We start from the raw sequence: 19,540 nt of genomic DNA on the forward strand, positions 1-19,540 counted from the left end.
GCAGAAACATTTTCCCAATAGCTATACTATTTCTTAGGTTTTATATATACCCATGACTTTGTGATAGAAGACAACAGTTTTCCCAATAAATGTCCTTTTTGAAATATGGAGTAAATTAAAAATAATAACTATGGTGAAACTGTAAAATATTTAGGATGAATGGGTAGAAAACCACTTACCCCCAGTTGCCACAGTGATTTCACGGAGGAAATGGCCATAAAATGGGAAATCGAAGGACAGATTCACTCTCTGCAAGGAACAATAAGCAGAAAAGAAAATCAATAATGTGCATTATAGTAAATGGAAAATGAAGAGTCTTCTACTTAAAAAAAATTAATGATGCTTCTACTTCGCACCACTATTATTGTAGCTGACTTTAGGAACCTGAATTTTAGATGGAAATAAAGAAAGAAAGTTCCTTAGTAACTAAATGTTTAAAATATGTGAAAAGAGTAAAGTTGGGCTGTTAGGGTCTGTTGATTTGTTCTCCACTTACAAAGGGAATCTAGAAGCTTCAACTCTGAATTGAGCTCATCTCTTTAATATCACCATTGCCTTCTAGGTGTCCACTACAAAGCACGTCAGCCATTATGATGAGTAATTTATTTTAGAGTTTTTTTAGTTTGATTAGTTTTCTCCAGAAGAGTAGAGCATGTTATTTGTCAAGTTTCACTAAATGAATAATAAAAATATTTTATTTTACATAATTACATATTCAATTTATCTTCTGTACATCCCATAACAAAAAGTAGTTTTATGGAACAAGATATTTTGCACCTACAGATCTAGACCTGCAGATATTTTTAATTTTTAGATGCGATGACACCCCCCCCCCCCAAGATTCAGTATACAGATGACCCTTGAACAATATAGGTTTGAACTGTGCTGGTTGGTTCTATTTATAAGGCATTTTTTCCCCAATAAATATAGTATCTGTATTTTTGTTTTATAGATCTTTAAATTATCTAAGTGTGGAGAAAAAATTTGTGTCTGATTAGAGATCACAGTATGTGAAATCAGAAGAACTTGGGTTTGTGTCCGATTCTATCTGAACTGTTTCTGCTTTCAGCCCTTGGGTGAGTCATTTGTCAATCCCTTTGTTTTTGAGGCAGAGATAGTGTGTGGATTTTCAACTGGGTGGGGCTGGGCACCCCTAACCCTCAGCATTGTTCAGAGGTCAACTGTTTTATGGCCACTTTTAAAAGCAAAGATTCAAAGAATAAAATGCTGGTCACTAGAAAGCTACTTTTACTTTGTATGGAAGAAAACTGGGGAGACTTAGGAAGAAAGTTCATAAAGTTTTTGCCTCCTTTTTTTTTTAAGTGGGACCTGAATCTATGCAGATATGTGTGTGTATATATATGTGGGTATTTATATTTATTTATTATTGTATATTATATGTAAATATATACTAGTATTACATATTATATATAAATATATATACAGTAAGATAACAAAAACAAAACACAATAAAGCAAAACAAAGCAACAGAAACCCTAGATTTTTTGTGTGTTTGAAATGATAGGAACTATATATATTATTATTAGGCAAGAAATAAGAAAAACAGTGAGCTATAACAAAGATGATCAGCTGAAATAAAAGGATCCTTAGGGAAATTAATTGATTTCAAGCCCAACAGCATGTACAAACCACCTATAGTAAAAGGTTTTTATATTAAAATTCAATGATTTCTATATTATCTCTCCCAATACACAAATTTAAAAAAATAAAGTATAGCTAGATTGAATTTAGCTCTTTCCAATTGTGCAGATGATTGCATTTTTTACACCCATCAGAGATTTCTAGTGACTTGTTTGGCATGACATTAGTCATTCAAAATTTATGGTGACTTTCAATTAGGTTTTTTTCTTTCCTTTTTAATGAAAGCGGCATCTTCGGACAGAGTTTATCATCATTTTCATTTTATGCTGACTAACGGGAACAACAAAACCTATTTTCACTGCACTAACTGAAATGAGTGGTTACTAAAACCCTAAAACAAAAGCTTCAGTGGCAGAATCGTATATCTCAAAGAAGATGTCAGACATAATTTTATACGGGCACTTGCTGCAGCATACTGTTCTCTGTCATTCTAATTTACTTCCATGCTTATGAGCAAATTGGTAAAACGTACAGCCCTTTGGCATTCTCACTTCCAGAACAGGAGTTTGGTTTAAACATTGATCACTAAGAAACTCTATCAATTATAACCCAGGTTGAGCCAAAAGAATGTGACATCAGTTTCTCAGCCACAACAAATATTTCAAGATTTTAGAAGAAAACTGAGATAAACAAATACATAAGTTAGACTTTTTTTGAGAAGTAAATAAGTCCTCAAAAAAAATTGCTGATATATCCTCTTGAAGAGCAATATCAATGATTGAAATGTTTTCGTGTTTAAGTGTCCAGCTTACTTCAGTGAATCACCACAGCCTGGTTCACACTGATAAGAAGTAGCAATGGCAATTTAGGAAGGTGTCACCTTCTCAACAGTTGTGAGATCTACCCATTTCTCTCCAGGTACTACTGACACCCTTCCCCAAGTGTAGGTCACTTACTGCAGTAACTTGCTCACAGGTGTCTTGGCTCCATTACCCCTAGAAGTCATTCTCCACACTATCTACCATTCACTCCCCTACTTCAAATCATTCAATCTAGAATCCCACTGACCCTGGAATTGTGCCAAAATAGTGAAAGCGGGTTCTAAGACCCACTAACTGGTCCCTTCCACCTTATGATTTTCCCTTCACGTTCTCTGCCCCAGCCAGCATTCTAGAACATCTTTTAGTTCCTTAAAACTGTCATCTTTAATCCTGGGCTCTGGTACTCCAACATGATGTCTGTTCTGACTGTAATAGTCTCTCAGCCTTGGTTGGTCATGGATTCCATATCCTTTAAGCCTTGGCTTAGCTTGGTTGGTACCCTAAACCTGACATAAGGACTTGGAGCAGATGGTTTGTTTGGCAGGTGATCCTAGGAAGCATCAGCTAAAGTAAGCAGGGAAAGTGAGACAAGGAAAAGAGAAAAACAGTCACAGGTATGTAATTGGGTGTGTTACCACTGTGGCCAGGTCTCCCCTTGGAGACTCTCTGGGAAACAGCAGGGAAAACATGCCTCAGAACATTTCACTGGAGGTCAGGAGGCTAGGACATTTATCCAGCAACTCCCATCTCTTGTTGATCAAAGGTTGCTCCCAGGGTCAACTGACTCCACTCTTCCCCAGGGACATCCTTGCCCTTGCTTGCAGCTTCAGGCAGAAAGAAGAGACCTAGAACTTCAGCTAGGAAGTTGCTAGTATGTTAGGAAGTGCTTCCGACAGTCTCAGGTGAACTCAGGGAGGTGGAAGGGATATGGGGCAAAGTGTCAACAGTGACCACTAAGTGTCACACCCTCAGAGTCTTATCATGACTTCTTAGCTCAAGTTATAGTTCGGACTCTGTTTCACCTAGCACTCTTTATATATACATGCAGACATAAAACAATCGCCTGGGGTTCAGATCTAACTGCTTCAAAGTGAAACTAACTCAGCATCAGAGTGGTTAAGAATAGCCCAAGAGGGAAACTAAAATTTGAACCCGGGTTTGGAAGACAACGAAGGTAATGCTCTTAATTACTGAGATATTAACCATAAAGTGATAACAAGTGTCACATTTAAAGGCAAATTTTTGAACATTATTATCATCCTCCCTTAAAACACATACACACAGACACACGCACATTACTAAAACATGAACAAAAGCAGTTAAGCACTAGAATTTTATGAGGCACTTTGAAGCTAAAATATTATATATTCGATATAATTACCCTTGGGTAATTGGATCATTTTGTTGTCTTAGTATGGTATATAAAATAGACGTTGAGGGGGAGCTAAAGGGAAGTTTTATTTCTTCATTCATTCGTTCATCCAGTCAAAAATCATTTACTCAACACTTATATATAGCAGGCACTAAATCAGAGCCGGAGCATCAAACAGTAAGCCCCACCCAGTTTCTTTCTTCAAGCAGTTCAGAAGGTGGTGTGGGAGAGCATCACAGAAGGATAAGCAAATAGGGACTAGGCAGGGGCAGAGTAAGGACCTAGAGAGGGCACCTAACCTAGCGGAGATGGCACTGAAACTCTTTAAAAGGACCTACCAGAAGCTATGTGATTAATTCACATAAAAGCTGGGAGTGAGGGACAGCAGTCTAGAATAAAGAACAGGTTTCTAGCTGGGTGACCGGTGGACCATAATCCACCAACTGAGATGATGAATACTGGAAGAAGAGCTATTTCAGTTAGGTGTGAGAGGACTTGCTGTGTCACTAATTAATTATACATCCTTTAAGTACATAATAAAAATTTTTTTTAAAAAAACCTTCAAATTGTACATGTAGCAAAGGACTCTTCCACAACCAGAAAGGCTAACAGAACCCTGGACATTGTCACAAAAACGCACTGTAAACAAAAAGAAACATAATATTGAAATTTAGTTTACTTAATTGGCGTAATTACCATACCTTGAACATTTTTCTATCTTGGATCTCATCCCATAAGAAATATAAAAGAGAAAAGGGTTTAGGCAAATTGTCATGTGAAGATATAGTAAATTAATTACCAATCTGGGCAAACAAATACAAAATAAAAACTCAGAAGTGAAACTGTAAAAAGGGTATGTGACATAAATAAGATCAACTGAATTCACTAATTCCTTACATTCTGCAGAAAAGTTAACTATTTGAAAGGAGGCGTGTCATAACTTTGAGCCAAGCATAGGAAGTATCACGTGGGAAAGAATAAGTTTATGAAACACTGTTTGAAGACTTTGTAGAAGTCTATAAATAGATTTTAGGCGGTCTTTGCAAACTGATGGCAGGTACAGCCATATGTGACTGTGACTTTTAAAACCGGATCATGCTCCCCCATGACATGCCCCATGAAATCATGTTGGGAACAGACTACTAGAGGGAATTAGAACCATACTCAAAGATTGCTAAGTGCGGCCACACCTCTTATTGTCTCTTTCATATATTTTTCTTGTGCCTGTTGCTGTCTGGTTTCTAAGTATTATGATCTCTGCTAATTCTTTTTTAATAACACAGGAATTATAATCCTATGTAAATGTGATTCCAGTTTAACTTGTTTGCCTGTTTCTCAGTGGTATTACAGAGATAAATTAATTAGTAAGTGCCCATAAGGCCTTGAAGACCGAAACCTCCTAATGAGAGATGAGAATCTGGAGTGGGCATTTATAATCCTAAAAGCTGTTTAAAATGTCTTTAATAAAAACTGCCTTTGTTTTAAGACAGCTCCTTAGTTACAGTAATAAAACTACACTTTTTTGCTTCCCTGAGCCTTTATAGCATCTTTATAAGGTATAATCTTTTTTTTTTTTTATTAAAAAAGGACTAAATTTTATTGACAAACTGCTGCAGACATTTTGACATAGGTTTAAGCTACCTATTTAGGCAGTCTTACACATGTAGCATTTAATCTTCCAAGAACAAAATGGGAGGATGGTACAAATCCAGCTAGGACTTTAACTTATGTACAAAGTGGATTTTGATTCCTTTTTCATTCAGCTGCAGTGTCCCTTTTTATATCATGCTAGTGTTGAGACATACTTGACTAACTACCTTGGGAACAGTTCAATATTGACAACTGTCAACTTAGGAACATCATCAGCTTTTGGCCCCAATGTCCAAGTGAGCTTTTCATGGAGTGTAGAATCTCAGATGGACAAAATACTTTGTCTTTTTAAATACTGAAATTTTAATTATTAGTACTATTACTGAAAGGTTGTTTGTGACTAAAAAGTTCTGCATCAAATTCAATTCAGGTGGCCAGCCCCTCTCCCCAAATCAACCTGTTCAAAACCTACTTCCCACTAAGTATCTCTCAACATCGTATGTCTGGGGCTAGATTTCAAAACCCACACAATGAAAGTGTCAGTTTTACAAACCTGATTTTGTTGTTGTTTTTAAAATCAATTAACGTTAAAAATTGCATCAACTATTTAATTCATGAGGATCTTTCACATTAAAATTTAACCTTAAGATTCAACCACCATGTGCTTTTTAAAAGAAACATTCTTAGAGACATCTGAGCTCACTTTTACATGGTGGCACCTGCTGCCATTAACGTTTGTGCTTTTAAATCTTATACAGCCCTGAATTTTGAAATGTGGCCTAGTTTGGGATTCTGCAACTACAACTTTACGGGATGCCTCAAATCAAAACTAAGAGAAAGTTACCAAGCCTTAATTTCAGAACCTTTAAGCAAGCAACGTCACTTTTGAAACTAACAGGTTTTGTGGGTTTTTTTTTTTACTCAACTTCTTTTTTTATTATAAAAGGTACATTTCTGCTTATATTTAAACAACAAAGGAAAAAAGCACCTACACACTTAAAAAATTAATTCGATATTCCTAAATCTATTTTAACTCATTTTAAAATACTACATACAGAAGCCAGAATGCAGAGTTAAGAATGGAGTAATAAGGTGGGGAGAAGAAAGGGACCACAAAGAAAAACACTTAGACAATTACTTGTCTGTTGTGGGTAAAGCAACAGGAATCCTGGGAGTTACAAGAAATCAGTAACAACTTTGCTCATAACTGATATTTTCCCCTCATGTTTGTTTTTAATAATGTCCATACGGGTGTTCTCTATATGCTCCCTTCACTGGCCTAGCTGGAGGGGCCTTCAGGGATGGCCTGGTCCCATTCCAGTCATCTTGGCCATATGCTTCTAAGAATCTTGAACCTCCCCATGTCCATAGTCATAATATTCTGAGTCCCTTTGGCTCTGGCTGTAGGAGCCTTCGTAGCCTTCATAACTCTGTTCTGCATATGTATCATCGTATCCATATTCTTCGTATGTTTCTGGTGCAATGGGTGGAGGCAAAGGTATTCTCTGGAGGCCGGCTGTCCATACCCTTGGTGCTGGAGCACCCCTCACAGCGGGGGGGGGGGGCACTCCTCGAGTCACAGTGGCACCTCTGGTGATGGCTCCTCTCGCTGGTGTACCATGCACTAAAGCCTCCCGAGGTGGTCCAACACCACGGCCCCTTGGAACTGTTGGAGGAGGTGCCGCTCCCTGGTCTCTCACTGGCACTCCACGTCCGCGAGAGCGCTCTGGTGCTCCACTCAGGTAGGAAAGCTCTAGAAACTGCTCCTGGCAGATATCATCCATCATATCTGGTACTAGAAACTTCTTGACTTCCTCCACAGCATGGGCCATAAGAGCATAAGCGTCACACGGGGGTCCAAAGAATTCAATGAAGACATGCAGATCCATATTCAAATGGGGTCTGCACCTTTGCGCGGCTCTTCGTCCTTGGCTTTGCCTCTCACTGAGCCCTTGCCCAACACAGAAATCTTTGCACCAGTCTCTTCTTGCAGGGTTTTGACTATGTATATCCCTTGCGGTCCAAGGATCTTCCCCACAAACTTGAACTTGGGATACTGCTTGGCAGGTATCAGCACCCGCTCCTTCAGCTTCATGTTCCAGTGAGAAAATAAATCCAAGCAATGCTCCTCATCGTCCTTTTCTGAATCTCCTTTCTGAGTCTTCTCAATTTCTGCCGTCTGCAACTGCATGGCGTGAGCGAAGGACGGGTCGAGCGAGTCCTTCTCGGCCTCGGGTTCGGGAAGGTACTTGTTCCCCGGCTGCATCCTGACGGAGGCGGTCGCTGGGGTGGGGGTGGGAGGGCAGCAGCGGGGGCGGCTGCGTGGCGGGCGAGGCCCGGGCGCCCCCCCGCCCCTGCCCGCGGCCGGTGAGGCAGCGGTGGCTGCCGAGAAGGGCCTGACGCACTGAGGGGTGGGCACCTGAGGGTCCACGGTGCCGCTGCGGCCCGAGGGCCGGCTCACGCCTGCGGCGGGGTGGTCCCGGCGCTGCACTGGGGAGGATGTGCGACCCAAGGGCTCCAGGAAGTCACGCGGCGGCAGCAAAGGCCCGAGCGGTGGGTGCCGGGACGGGAGAGCGGGAGCGACCGAAGCCGACCCCAGTGACCCAGGGAAAGACAGCCTATAAGGTATAAGCTTGATAAAAGCAGCTTGTGGGAAAAAAATAGAAGTAACTCCTCTTCCACTAATTGCTAATCTCTCAAGTTCATGATAGCAAAGGGTCCAGAGTATACAGGCAGTACCCAATTAGTTAAGAATGAATTCATGGGTTAATCATTAATTTCTATAAATACATTTTAACATTCTATTTTTAAGCATGCAAATAATTTCATGTGTAAGGTGCATATGTTTGCACCTTGAGCCTGGCGAATAGACGGGACGATGAGGATGATTGGCTAAGTGACATTTGTGCTATTTTTTTCAAAGACAATTTCAAAAAGGAGACCAAATAAATTGGAGCTGTATCAGTTTCAGTTTATTTATTTATGCCAAGTATTCACTTTGAGAGGAACTTCAAATTTTAAGGTAAAAATACCTTTTTGTTATTTACATGGATACTTCTAGTGGTCCTAGCTTTCATCTGAAATACCTGAATAAATTATCTTATTTCCAGTAATATTTATATCTCTAATAAATAAAAATGATTGAATAATCATTCTTACTAGATAACTTTTTATAATTATGGATGAATTTAATTTTTAATTGAGATGTGATATATTCTTTCATAATGCACAGAACAATTGACTTTCTTGAACCTGAATAAGGTCTACATAAAATTCATTCATCTATAAATGCTTAAAATAGATTACTGCTACTTACTCCTTTGTTAACCATAAGACAGATTTTACAATCTTTTAGTGGAACTAGACGGAGCTTTATTTTTAAATTTTCAATGGTTCTTCCCTAATTTTTTAGTGATCTAGCATGGTTTTGGAGTCAGACAGACTAGCGGTTACAACCCAGCTTTGGTACTGAGGAGCTGTGTGATTTCATAAATCCTTTAACCTCTTTAAGACATCATTTGCTCATCTGTAGTCAAGACATTTCTTCAAAGGGTTATTTAAAGGATCAAATGATGAAATGACACCTGGACCTTCATAAGCAATTAGTGAAAGGAGTCAATGACAGTTAATATTATATTACATACATGAAGATGTCTGGCAAAGCACTAGTTCCTTAAAACTAGTTTTCTAAACAAAAATAGCTCCCTATTTAATTCCTAATAAATAGATGGAAGTGATTTGATATATTTTGTTTCTAACTCCAATGTAGACAAATTGCTTTTCTAATAGAATCATATCACAATAAGACATTATGTTCCTTAGCAATGTTATGATGTCCTCATTTTTGTTATATTAAAATAACCGTAATTACTGTATTCACTGGTGTTAGAATAGAATTAGCATTTAAGATACGACATTATGCTAAGTATTTTGCCTGCATTTAGCAAGTATGAATGCTAAAATTAAAGGTGAAAGTATGACAAGAAACAGGATGGACAAAGTAGCTCCCAGAAAGATACTTGGATATTACAAAAGGAAAAACAGTGTTTACAGTGAAGAACCCGAATCTGGCAGACATCACCTTAAGCAGGTGATCAAAGTTAACATCACCAGTAAGGAGCCACACAGACATCAGGTACCTCCCGATGTGATGCACAAAGATGAACAAAAACACCATTCCTGGGATATTCATGCCAAAAACAGAGACCTGTGTTTACTCATGAAGGAGCAGCAGACAAACCCTAAATCAGGATCATTGTACAAGTAGGGGATTTGACAGATAAATGCAATGTGGGTCCTGGATTGGATTCTGATTAGGAAAAAGGATACTTTGGGGACAATTAGCAAAATACGAATAAGGCCTGTAGATTAAAGAGTATCAAACCAACATTAATTTCCTGGTATTGATAATTGTGCCATGAATATGTAAGGTTTAGTATTTGGGGAAGCTAGGTGAAAGCTATATGGGAACTCTTTCAATCATTTTTGCCTGCTTTTTATAAGCCTGAAATTATTTCAAAACAAAACTTTACAAAAAAGGACATGCAATGAGTTCAAACCACTAGAAGCAGTGGAGCCAGAATGCCAATCCAAACAGGCTTGACTTCAAAACGCTTATGGCTTGACTATTTATCCTTCTATCTTCCTTCTTCTGTACAGACGATCTTTTCCCCACCTTATCAGACCTTCCTTAAGTGTGTTTCTTACCTACACTCTTAACATTGTCAGTGATTTGTGTTTTTGTTCTCGGTAGACATAATTTTCTTTACAATGTAATAATAATGAAACACAGCTAGAAAACTCTCAGGTGCCTGAGGCAAAAGCCACACACAAAAAAGAAAATCGGAGTAAAGTTACAGAGCTGTCTTCTCAGATGCAATGCACCGGATCCCAGGGACGAGGCTCACAGGGCCAGGCTGGGTGGAGCCAGTCTGAGCTGCACGCCACTGAGGTCTGACGGCAACAAGGTGGGGCCCTTCTCACCGGAGGATGGGCGCAGCCTCAACAAACTTCTTTTTGCACATCTGAGGATATGATGCTTCCATTTCTTATCCTCCAAGGATGGATCCAGGGGCCAATCTTCTAAACTAATGGAACAATTTTTTTTTAAATAATTCTTAATGGTAATTGCCTTTCACTGGTTTATTCGCCTATTTAACAAATATATTCACTTTTAAAAGTGACACAAAGTGAAAGATAGTACAGTGATATAAATATAAGTATATACACGAATGTGTATGGAGATACAGATATAGATAGAGAAATTTAAATCATCGCGTTTCCATGACAAGCTACTATTAAAGAGAGAAAATGAACTCTGGAGAGGCATTTACTTGAGGACAACAGCAGTGAAAGCTTCTTTTGACATACCCTAAATTAAGATCCTGTTTCCAGGCCATAAATGAGCTGAGAATATTCCAGAAACAAAATAGCTGCTGTGGGCAGGATAATTCAAAACACTTTTACCATGTAGGAGTTTTTTTTATAAAATGCAGTGTTAACCAACTCTCACACTTGGGGAGGAGCGAACAGGACATGGATCATTAATCCAGTGACTGAAAACACTGGAAACCTAATTAAAAGATCAAAATGTTCATGGAAAAGGGCTAATCAATATGCAAATATGCAGGCAAGGGACTGGCTTCTTTTAGAAATAAAGCCCATCAATTGCATTGATTTTCCAAGTTAGAAATTCTAACTGCTTCAGCACTTTTTTCTTAACAGAACTGAGAACTTAATTAACCCTGCATATGGAATGACACTCTGCATTGGGACTACTCATAAATTAGAAAACAACATGTAAACATTTTTCAGTTACCTGACACTTGCTCGTATGAACTGGAGATTAAGTGAACTATCATCGTAACTTTTGACCTCTCACGCTGCTCGCTTTCCGGCAACACTGGGCTCATGGTAGCTAGCCTATACTTGCATGCTTTGAGACTTTTTCAAATTAGTTACGTGAATACCATTCATGCAGAGTTCAGAGCATAAGACTGTTCAAGGGCACAAGAAAGTAAAACAGGATTTCATAAGGAAGCCCTTGGAGGGTAGGTAGGGAGAGGGGAGACCTAGAAGAATTCACTTCTGAATTTCTCACACCGCTCCGGAAGCGAGGCAGTGAATTCTACCAGGCTTCTTAAACCGAAGTCTGCACGGCAATCACTTCGGGTTCTTGTTCAAGTTCAGATTCTGATTCGGTAGGTCTAGAGGGGAAAGGGGCTAAAATTCTGCCTTTCTGACAAGCTCCCAGTTCTGCTGTGACTGCTCCAGGGTCAGGCTTTATGTCATATAAATGGTCTTTGAGACTCAAAAACAGTGCTGCAAGGAAGCTCTGACATGCATGAAAGGGGTTAAAAGGATAAACAGACTTGATTCTGGATAACATCTTCTCACTTCCCTGGTAGCACTCATTTGACCTGACATTTTCCATTTAAGGAAGTAAAGGATGGAGGTGCCTCCTAGCTGAGCACCTTTAAAGCCATGGTTTGCAAAACCTCTTTGCAGCCCCAGTACACCTGTGGGCAATGACCCTGTGGTTACTTCCTTGACCGGGGATCCTCACACAGGGCAGGGCAGGAGAAGATTTCCTATGAGCTTCTCCTTTACAGTCTGAAAAGGCCCTCCCTTGCCTCAGTTGATTGTCATCTATCCTCCCTTCTTTCCTGTCACTGGAAAATGACTGTTTTCAAGGTAAAATGTTTGCATGAAGATGTTTAATATCAGTCTTAACAGACATCTCTGACATGGTGCCAGCCTCTGCCTTAAGCACTGTACAGAAGTTGTCATTCCATTCTAATGATGACCTTAGAAAGCAGGTACTATGATCATTCCCATTTTACAGCTGAGGAAAGCGATTAACAGAGAGTAAAGGACACACTTCGAGTCCCCCAGCTTGTAGTTGGCAAGAGCGGGGACTCACATCCAGGCAGCCTGCTTCTCAGTCCCCGTGTTTTCAACACTCTATCAACCTGACCTTCAACTGTAAATCACTGCCCAGCTTGAACTGGATTGCTTCCTTAAAACAGGTTTTTGATTAATCAAACCTGAGTTACTTTATAGAGACAGCACTGGGCATGTGCAAGATCAAAATCCATGTCTCCAGGCTGACCCTGGAACCAAGAGTCTTCAGTTGATAAAAGTCAAATAGAAGTGTTGCCCCTGCGGCCCTTTAAGAAATGAGACATCCTCTGATAAGGAAAATTCAGCTTCCAGCAGCGCAAGTACTTTGAAACTAGCCAATCAGCTTCCGAGTTTGAAATTTCCCTAACCCCTTAAAATTCGCTGCAACCTTGGATCTGAGAGATGGATTTGAGCCCCGCCTCCTGTCTCCTTGCCAGTCAACCTAGCAATAAAGCTCCCTCCTTTCTCAAACACTGGGTATCACGGTATTGGCTTCTATGCGTGTCAGGCAGGGAGCCCTTGCTAGTAACAAGGTGTTAAAATTTAGAATTCAGTTCAGGCAGAGTTCATCAGAAGGGTGACTAAATAATTCAGAACTTGACTACAGGCTGAAATGAGAACTTACGACAACTCCAATTTTAACTCTTCATCCTCCTCTGCTAACATTTCTTCTTTTTTTTTTTAAAAAAAAAACCTTTTTACTTAGAAATCATTACAAATTAAAAGTTACAAGAAAAAGGCCAAGAGCCTCTACATTATTTATGCAGATTCACTAATTCTTAACATTTTGCCACAGTGGCCAACTTCTGGGTTTTTCAAAAGCTAAGAAAATTGAAGCCTCCTGACACAGCTTCCAAGAGCTGCCCCTTTAGGACACCCTACCGGTAAGGTATCCATAGCGTGCCCTGCAGGGATCAGGACCCAGGTGCCCAAACTCGGCCTATTCATCAGGGGTGAACCTTACTTGGCATCTCTTCTCAGATGGTGGCGGCATGATGTGAAATTCCTGGCAATCCATCACTAATTGTGAGTGGCTAAAGGTGTTCCACTTCTGGTCTCAATGGCATTGGGCCAGAGCACCTTCAGGCAAGAAAGAAATGCCGACTTTCTGTGGCTGGAATTCCAGGCACCGCAGAAGTTCAGATGGGAAGGCAATTTATAAAAACAAACCATGCGAGATCCTGACCATTTTGCCTAGGGCAACCATCCACCACTTAAGTCACAGGCTATAATTTAGGAAGAAGAATCAGACAAAAATAAAGATATTGAAAATAGGTATAAAATTATTTTTAAAAATATACTGAAATACTAACTTGTCCAGGAAATCTCAATCCTGGAATGTCTTAAGTCTCTTATCTTCTATAATTTAAGTTTTTTCACAAGAATTATGCTTACTTGCTTTTAGTTGGATTCACTCTTAAGGAGCATTACAGTCCATCTATATTTTGCTAACTTTTCTGTGCTACAAAACATTTTCCTTGCAAAAAAGCCCTGTGAAAGCTTTATCATTTAATAACTTCAGGATGAGAATATGTTTTGCAGTCATGTTATGTAAAATTAACCCTGTTAAGTCTTCATGGGGTCCTAGAGAGATCTCAGAAAAGATGATCAAAAATAGGTCATAGAAGAGAATCTAGGATGAAAGAAAGGAGTAAATTTATTCCACCTGAGACATGGCTGCACATCTGTGGGGTCCCTTTTTAGCAGCCCTTACGATTATAAAAGATTAATGTAAAACCTTCCAAGAGGGTTTCACAGAAACCTCAAGTATTCACCTCACTTGTAACTTTAAAAAGCCAAGTAGATATTTATCTATCTAGGATTATTTCACAGCCATCATTGGTAACAGAGAATGTATGATCACCTCCTGGGACTCTAACTTTACGTCAAGAACATCCCCTATCCTGTGCCAAAGACACAATAAAGAGAAATGAGATTCAACTGAACTGAAATACGATAAACTCAAGCATGAGTTTTAAAACAGAAGGTATGTTCTTGCTTTCAAAAATGAAGGTTTGTAATATGGGTAAAAATTGAACACTGTATTCATAAGGCTGCCGTCTTCAAGAATTTCCAAAGCCCCTTTGATGTCTAAAATATTAAATGGGAAAGTTTAACCTGTGTTGTTAATGTTATTGGTGGAAGAGTGAATGGATCTTTCCATGTCCACTAGCTTCGAGGCAGGTGGACCAGCTCACTTGCCTGGCACGCAGAAGAACTCAGTTACTCTGATCGCATATGCACTTTGTGGAATGGAACAAAAGAAGGCTTTGTTTTCCATAAAAGGCCCTCAAATAATACTTTCTTCAAGACAGAATTACTCTCAAAATTGATAAATGACATCAGTATGATGATGATGATGATGATATATTATGATATTAATTAAACCAAAATGAAACTCGAGAGACACATGCATATAACAACTCATCCCTGTCTGTTATTAACCTAGAGGGAAATCCTGTGAATGAAGACAAGTAAGGCCAGGTTGGTGAACTGTGTACGTCTCGCTTGAAATGAAACAACTCACAAGACAGAATGCAGCAAGTTTATTCAACCAGTCAAAACTAAAAATAAGTAAGAGCAACTTATGGTTGGACACTGTGAACAGGACTCAGGCAGAAATGTGTGGTCTGGATAATAGCCTAATAGAGATAGCAAATTAAATTGTCTTTTGTGTTAATCATTTAGAAAAATAAGCAGTCATCAACAGAGTTTTCTGATGCACAGAAAAAAAATGGAATTGTGCAACATGAGAAAAAATGGACTAAAGTCACCACAGGCATCCAAACATCAACATTATGCAAATGTAAGACCGATGGAAATGCTAGTTGAAATGATGTTATTTTTCGGGGGGGAGGGGGGGAACTCCAGAAAACCTAATTTTTGTTTAATGAAGGTTTCTATATATATTCAAGTAGTCTGAGGATCCCCACGGAGACCAGTACAATTTTTAAAATTTAAAACAGTCTGCCATCCACAATCATACAGGGTTCATCAAAAATTTTACCTGCTTTGTGACAGAGAGATAGGAGAACAGGACTTCATTTCATTTTTCTTATATGAAGAATCAATCTTTTGACCAACATATTTTGTTTTTTAAAAGCCAGAGTGTATCTGGCAAAAAGCACATTGGCAATTTCTTGGCAAAAAGTTATATAGAAATATAATACAGATATAAATATACAGATACATTTCTATCTATCTGTAGAGAAAGACGCTGGTAGATTACTTAGGAATTAACTTATTTTGGGGTTGCTGGTTTTTGTTGTAAAGAATTAGGACTCTCAAACAACAGTGCCTCACTATCTCATTGTTGTTTGACATTTTCAGTGTCCTTTCATATCTATTTCATTTTTATTCTTCAAACAGCACTGGAGGATGGTCAAGGCAGGCATTTTTTGCCTTTGTCCCAGGTTATAAAATTGAGGTGCAGAAAGGCCAGAACCTGAGAACATGAGCTTCAGAGCCCAGGTCTCATAACTTCTGTAACCCTAGATGCCTTCCACGGGGACCGTGGTGCTTCTCCAGAAGTTGTGAATCAGAACTTCATCAACTGTGGTTTCATAAGGCAAAATGATTCTTCATCACTCCTTTCCATCATAATTTCAGGGAAATAATCCTACTTGCCCCAGCGCCTCCTCTCCCTGGTCCCTGCTGAAGAGCAGGGAGGACAGGTCCAATTCTCTGAGCCCTGCTGGGTTGAGCCAGAGGCCAAGAGAGGTGCCAAGTCATGGGTGGCTGTGCCTGCATGCTGGTGCACCTGGTCTCCAGCCATGCCCCGGGCTCAGAAGGGGCACGAGGCATACAGTGGAGCAGGTGGCTTGAGGCCCTCTTGGGGTCCAGGGCTTTGGGTGATATGAAAGCACCTGTCCCTGTGGAGGGTCCTCTCTCTGGTTCTCCCTCTGGTCCCCTAGCCTGGTCCTCTGGCCAGTGTCCCTTCTGTTGTGCTCATTTATAAACTAGGTGTATTTACACAGACCTGCCTGCTTTGGTCTGGCTGTGGAATCAAACTGTGTGCCAAATTAAACAATATGGATCTAAAAGTATAGAAGAAAACCTCAAAATTGTGGAATTTGAAGGTCCTCATCGAAGGAAAGAAAGAAGTCCAAACTGGTTCCTAGGTTTGTAGTTAGAAACTTCCAGATCTGCAGCTTGATAACCAGGGGACTTTGAATAAGGAACAACACCCCTAAAGTACCAGTATTTGAATGTAAGGTGCCCAGCTCATTGCTTGTCGTATGATAGGGACTTACACGTATTTTTCACTTTTCTTTATCTGTGAAGATGACCTCCTTCCTTTAAAGTGCTCAACCGTAAAACTAGGTTTTAACATCTGTTTTTATGGCGAACATGATTTAAGAAATGTTATTTAAACCAAAAAGAACAATGAGATTTAAATAAAAAAGGGACCATGGGGAGATGTGAAGGAACATGTAATCAAATTACTGCATACATATATAATACAAATACTAATCATTTTAGTTTACATTCTAAAAGGAAATCGATATCCGTGTGTTTTGGCATGTGAAAAAAATGTGAATTAAATGACATCTAAGTCTTACTCTGCTCTGAAGGTATGACATTTTTGTGAATGGGAGAAAACAGAAAACTCTTCCTCTCTTTCCATATTCCTCCTTTTCTAGAATATTAATTAAGATTCCAAAATATTGTTTAGATCACATTTATAAATGATGGTGGTCAAGGGGAAAATATTTCTTTAAAAAATTATGTTTCCAGTTCAGGCAATCCTGTGCCTTCCTCTGATCCAATCTGAAGGGAAGGGAAGCTGCATCTTCAGGAAATCCAGTCCTCAGCTCTCTCACTCCATTTCCTGTTTGCTCAGTGCTGGGTTAGTTGCCCAACTGCCCCCTGAGGCTGCCATATCTTTTCTCTTTTTTGTCTGATTTGTTGACAGGATGGTATGCAAATTACATCACTTGGTGATAAGATTTAAGGAACTCCCCTCTTCCCTTAGGGCTTAAACTTAGATCCTGTTTCCAGTCAACCTACTGGAGAGCTTTTCATCAAAGATTATGATTATGATATCAGGAACCTAATCAATAAAGTGGATCACTGTTTCCCGTTTGCCATTTTCCCTCGTGGTTAAGTGTCTCAACACGGCAGGGGAGAGCAGCTGTGGCTGGGTGCCATGTCATGTGTGCGGAGATGGGTAGGAAGGGGGTACATGTGGGCATTACTGAGCCCCTGGCCATAACACCACCCCAACACTGCAATTCTGTCATCACCTTTAAAAACCTGGTTCTACTTCAAGGGTAATGGAAATGGAGCCAAGAGAACAAGGCAGGATTGGAAAGGTGGGGAGGCCGAACAAAGCAATATTAAAACATGGGTCACTGTCTACAATTTGCAAATAGTCAAACTAATATTTAACAGTCATACTTATGCAAGAATGTAGAAAAATATTTTAAAATATTTTAGTAAGTAAATTTGTAAGTTCCAAGATGTAAAACTTTCTTAAATGAAGGAATCCAAGGGGCAATTTTTTCCCCAAAAAAGGAATTAAGTAATATTATCAGTTCTAGTGTTGTAAATCACAGTTGTGTACCTGGATGTGCATGCTGTGTGTGTGTGTGCATGTGTGTCTTGGTGGTGGTGACAGGGAAAGCGGGTACAGGACCAATCTTTCACACTAGGAAATGTTTAGTAATGGCTTTGATTCGCATGGAAAAACAGTGGCAGAGCAGTTAAAGGCTTCAACCAGTGATATGTATTTAAAAATCAATGCATGGAGCACCAGGTAAGTTATTCCAGTCTTTCCATTTGAATTTAAGCCAACTTGTGGTGTTGCAAGCAACAAACAATGTCACTCTCACAATCACAATAAGAAAAAAAAAAGGATCATTCATAGCATCATAAATTTTCTTGAGACTATCAGAGAGCTGTTACAAGGCAACCAAGCAAACCCTATTCCAAAGAGAAAATGTCTTTCCTGAGGGAAGAGAGGACACACGAGCTGCTTCCCCTTTGGAAGAGCACCAGACACAGCGTAAGAAGAAATCTGCTAACGTTTTAACTGATGAAATTCTTTCTTTGCCTAGAGGTTTCATCCACAGTGGCCAACACAAGATGGACCACTTTATAGAATCTCCATGTGGATACACCAATGTTCAAACTGTTACGAAGTATGTTGTATAATACTAGGCACTGTCATATAGTGGGAAGATTGTCAAATGCAATAAATTCCTAATAGATATGGTCCTAATCTAACCTTCCTCATTTTCTCTTCTTGTGAAAATCTGTTCTAAAACACTGAATCATTTTTGAATCTGTCACCTTCTCTGAGATTGCTTGAATATGAAAGAAAAGAGATGATGGAATTCAGTCAGGATAGGTGGCCACTTTATTTCCTTCTCTGCTTCAATGAACCATCATGGTGAACTACAATTGATTTCCATTTTAACTGTTAGAATTTGACCTCCTGATATAGGAACATCTACTTATATACTGTGAAAGCTGTTGGCCGAAATTTTTGAAATTTTACATTTATCAAATCAATGCCTCTTTAAATCACATCAGTCATTACTCTATTAGTTTTATCTTTGTAACAGTAACAGTGATAGCACTTGAAAGGTTAGTTATTTTGTTTTCCCTTTAGGTTGCTAAACTGAACAAGACATGGCTTCACTGATAGTCAGATCACCACTATAATCCATGGCAGCAAAACTAAATTACTTTTTAAAATGTTAAATCAGGCATCGTCTTTGATAAAATGATTATCAGAGAACATTCTGAGAACCAAGTGTGATAATTTTTACATGCATTTTGAATGGGGGATTGACTGCCTAGGTTAACATCTGAGTTAAACCACTTACTAGCAGGAGACCCTTAGATCGGTTACTTGATTTTTCCAAGATTCAGTTCTCTTATCTGCAGTAGCTAGCTGCAGAAAACGGCAATTATATTTAAATCATAGAATTGTTGGGAAGATTGAAAAAGCTAATACATGTAAGCATTCAACCTGACACATAGATCAGGATATCAGTGACCACGTAAGGTGAGTGACGCCTGTATCAACATCCTCTGTCATCCCCACTGTGCCTCACACTAGTTAAATTATTTAAGGAACCACAGTTGGTAAATGATGAGACCAGGCTTAAAATATGTTTGAATTCTTCTAGATTTAATTCTTTTATTTTAAACTTCTTCATTTAAATCCATATTTTGGTCTACATGTGTTATCTGAACCATAAATGTTCCTGGTTAAGTCTTTTTCAGATCAAGAGTAACATAC

The 19,540-nt window shown here is 39.2% G+C and overlaps 1 protein-coding gene and 1 pseudogene across 2 annotated transcripts in view; both read right to left on the reverse strand.

Moving 5' to 3' along the window:
• PLXDC2 (plexin domain containing 2) overlaps positions 1-19,540 on the reverse strand; it is a 336,643-nt gene that overhangs the window by 151,431 nt on the left and 165,672 nt on the right. For both annotated transcript variants that reach the window (XM_074358105.1, XM_074358104.1), the window contains exon 5: positions 180-249. In XM_074358105.1, coding sequence (XP_074214206.1) covers positions 180-249 — 70 coding nt within the window. The remainder of the gene's footprint in view (positions 1-179; positions 250-19,540) is intronic.
• On the reverse strand, positions 4,453-8,104 carry LOC105063413 (KH domain-containing, RNA-binding, signal transduction-associated protein 1 pseudogene; annotated as a pseudogene).

Source organism: Camelus bactrianus, chromosome 35, assembly GCF_048773025.1.
Source record: "Camelus bactrianus isolate YW-2024 breed Bactrian camel chromosome 35, ASM4877302v1, whole genome shotgun sequence".
NCBI classification, from domain to species: domain Eukaryota; kingdom Metazoa; phylum Chordata; class Mammalia; order Artiodactyla; family Camelidae; genus Camelus; species Camelus bactrianus.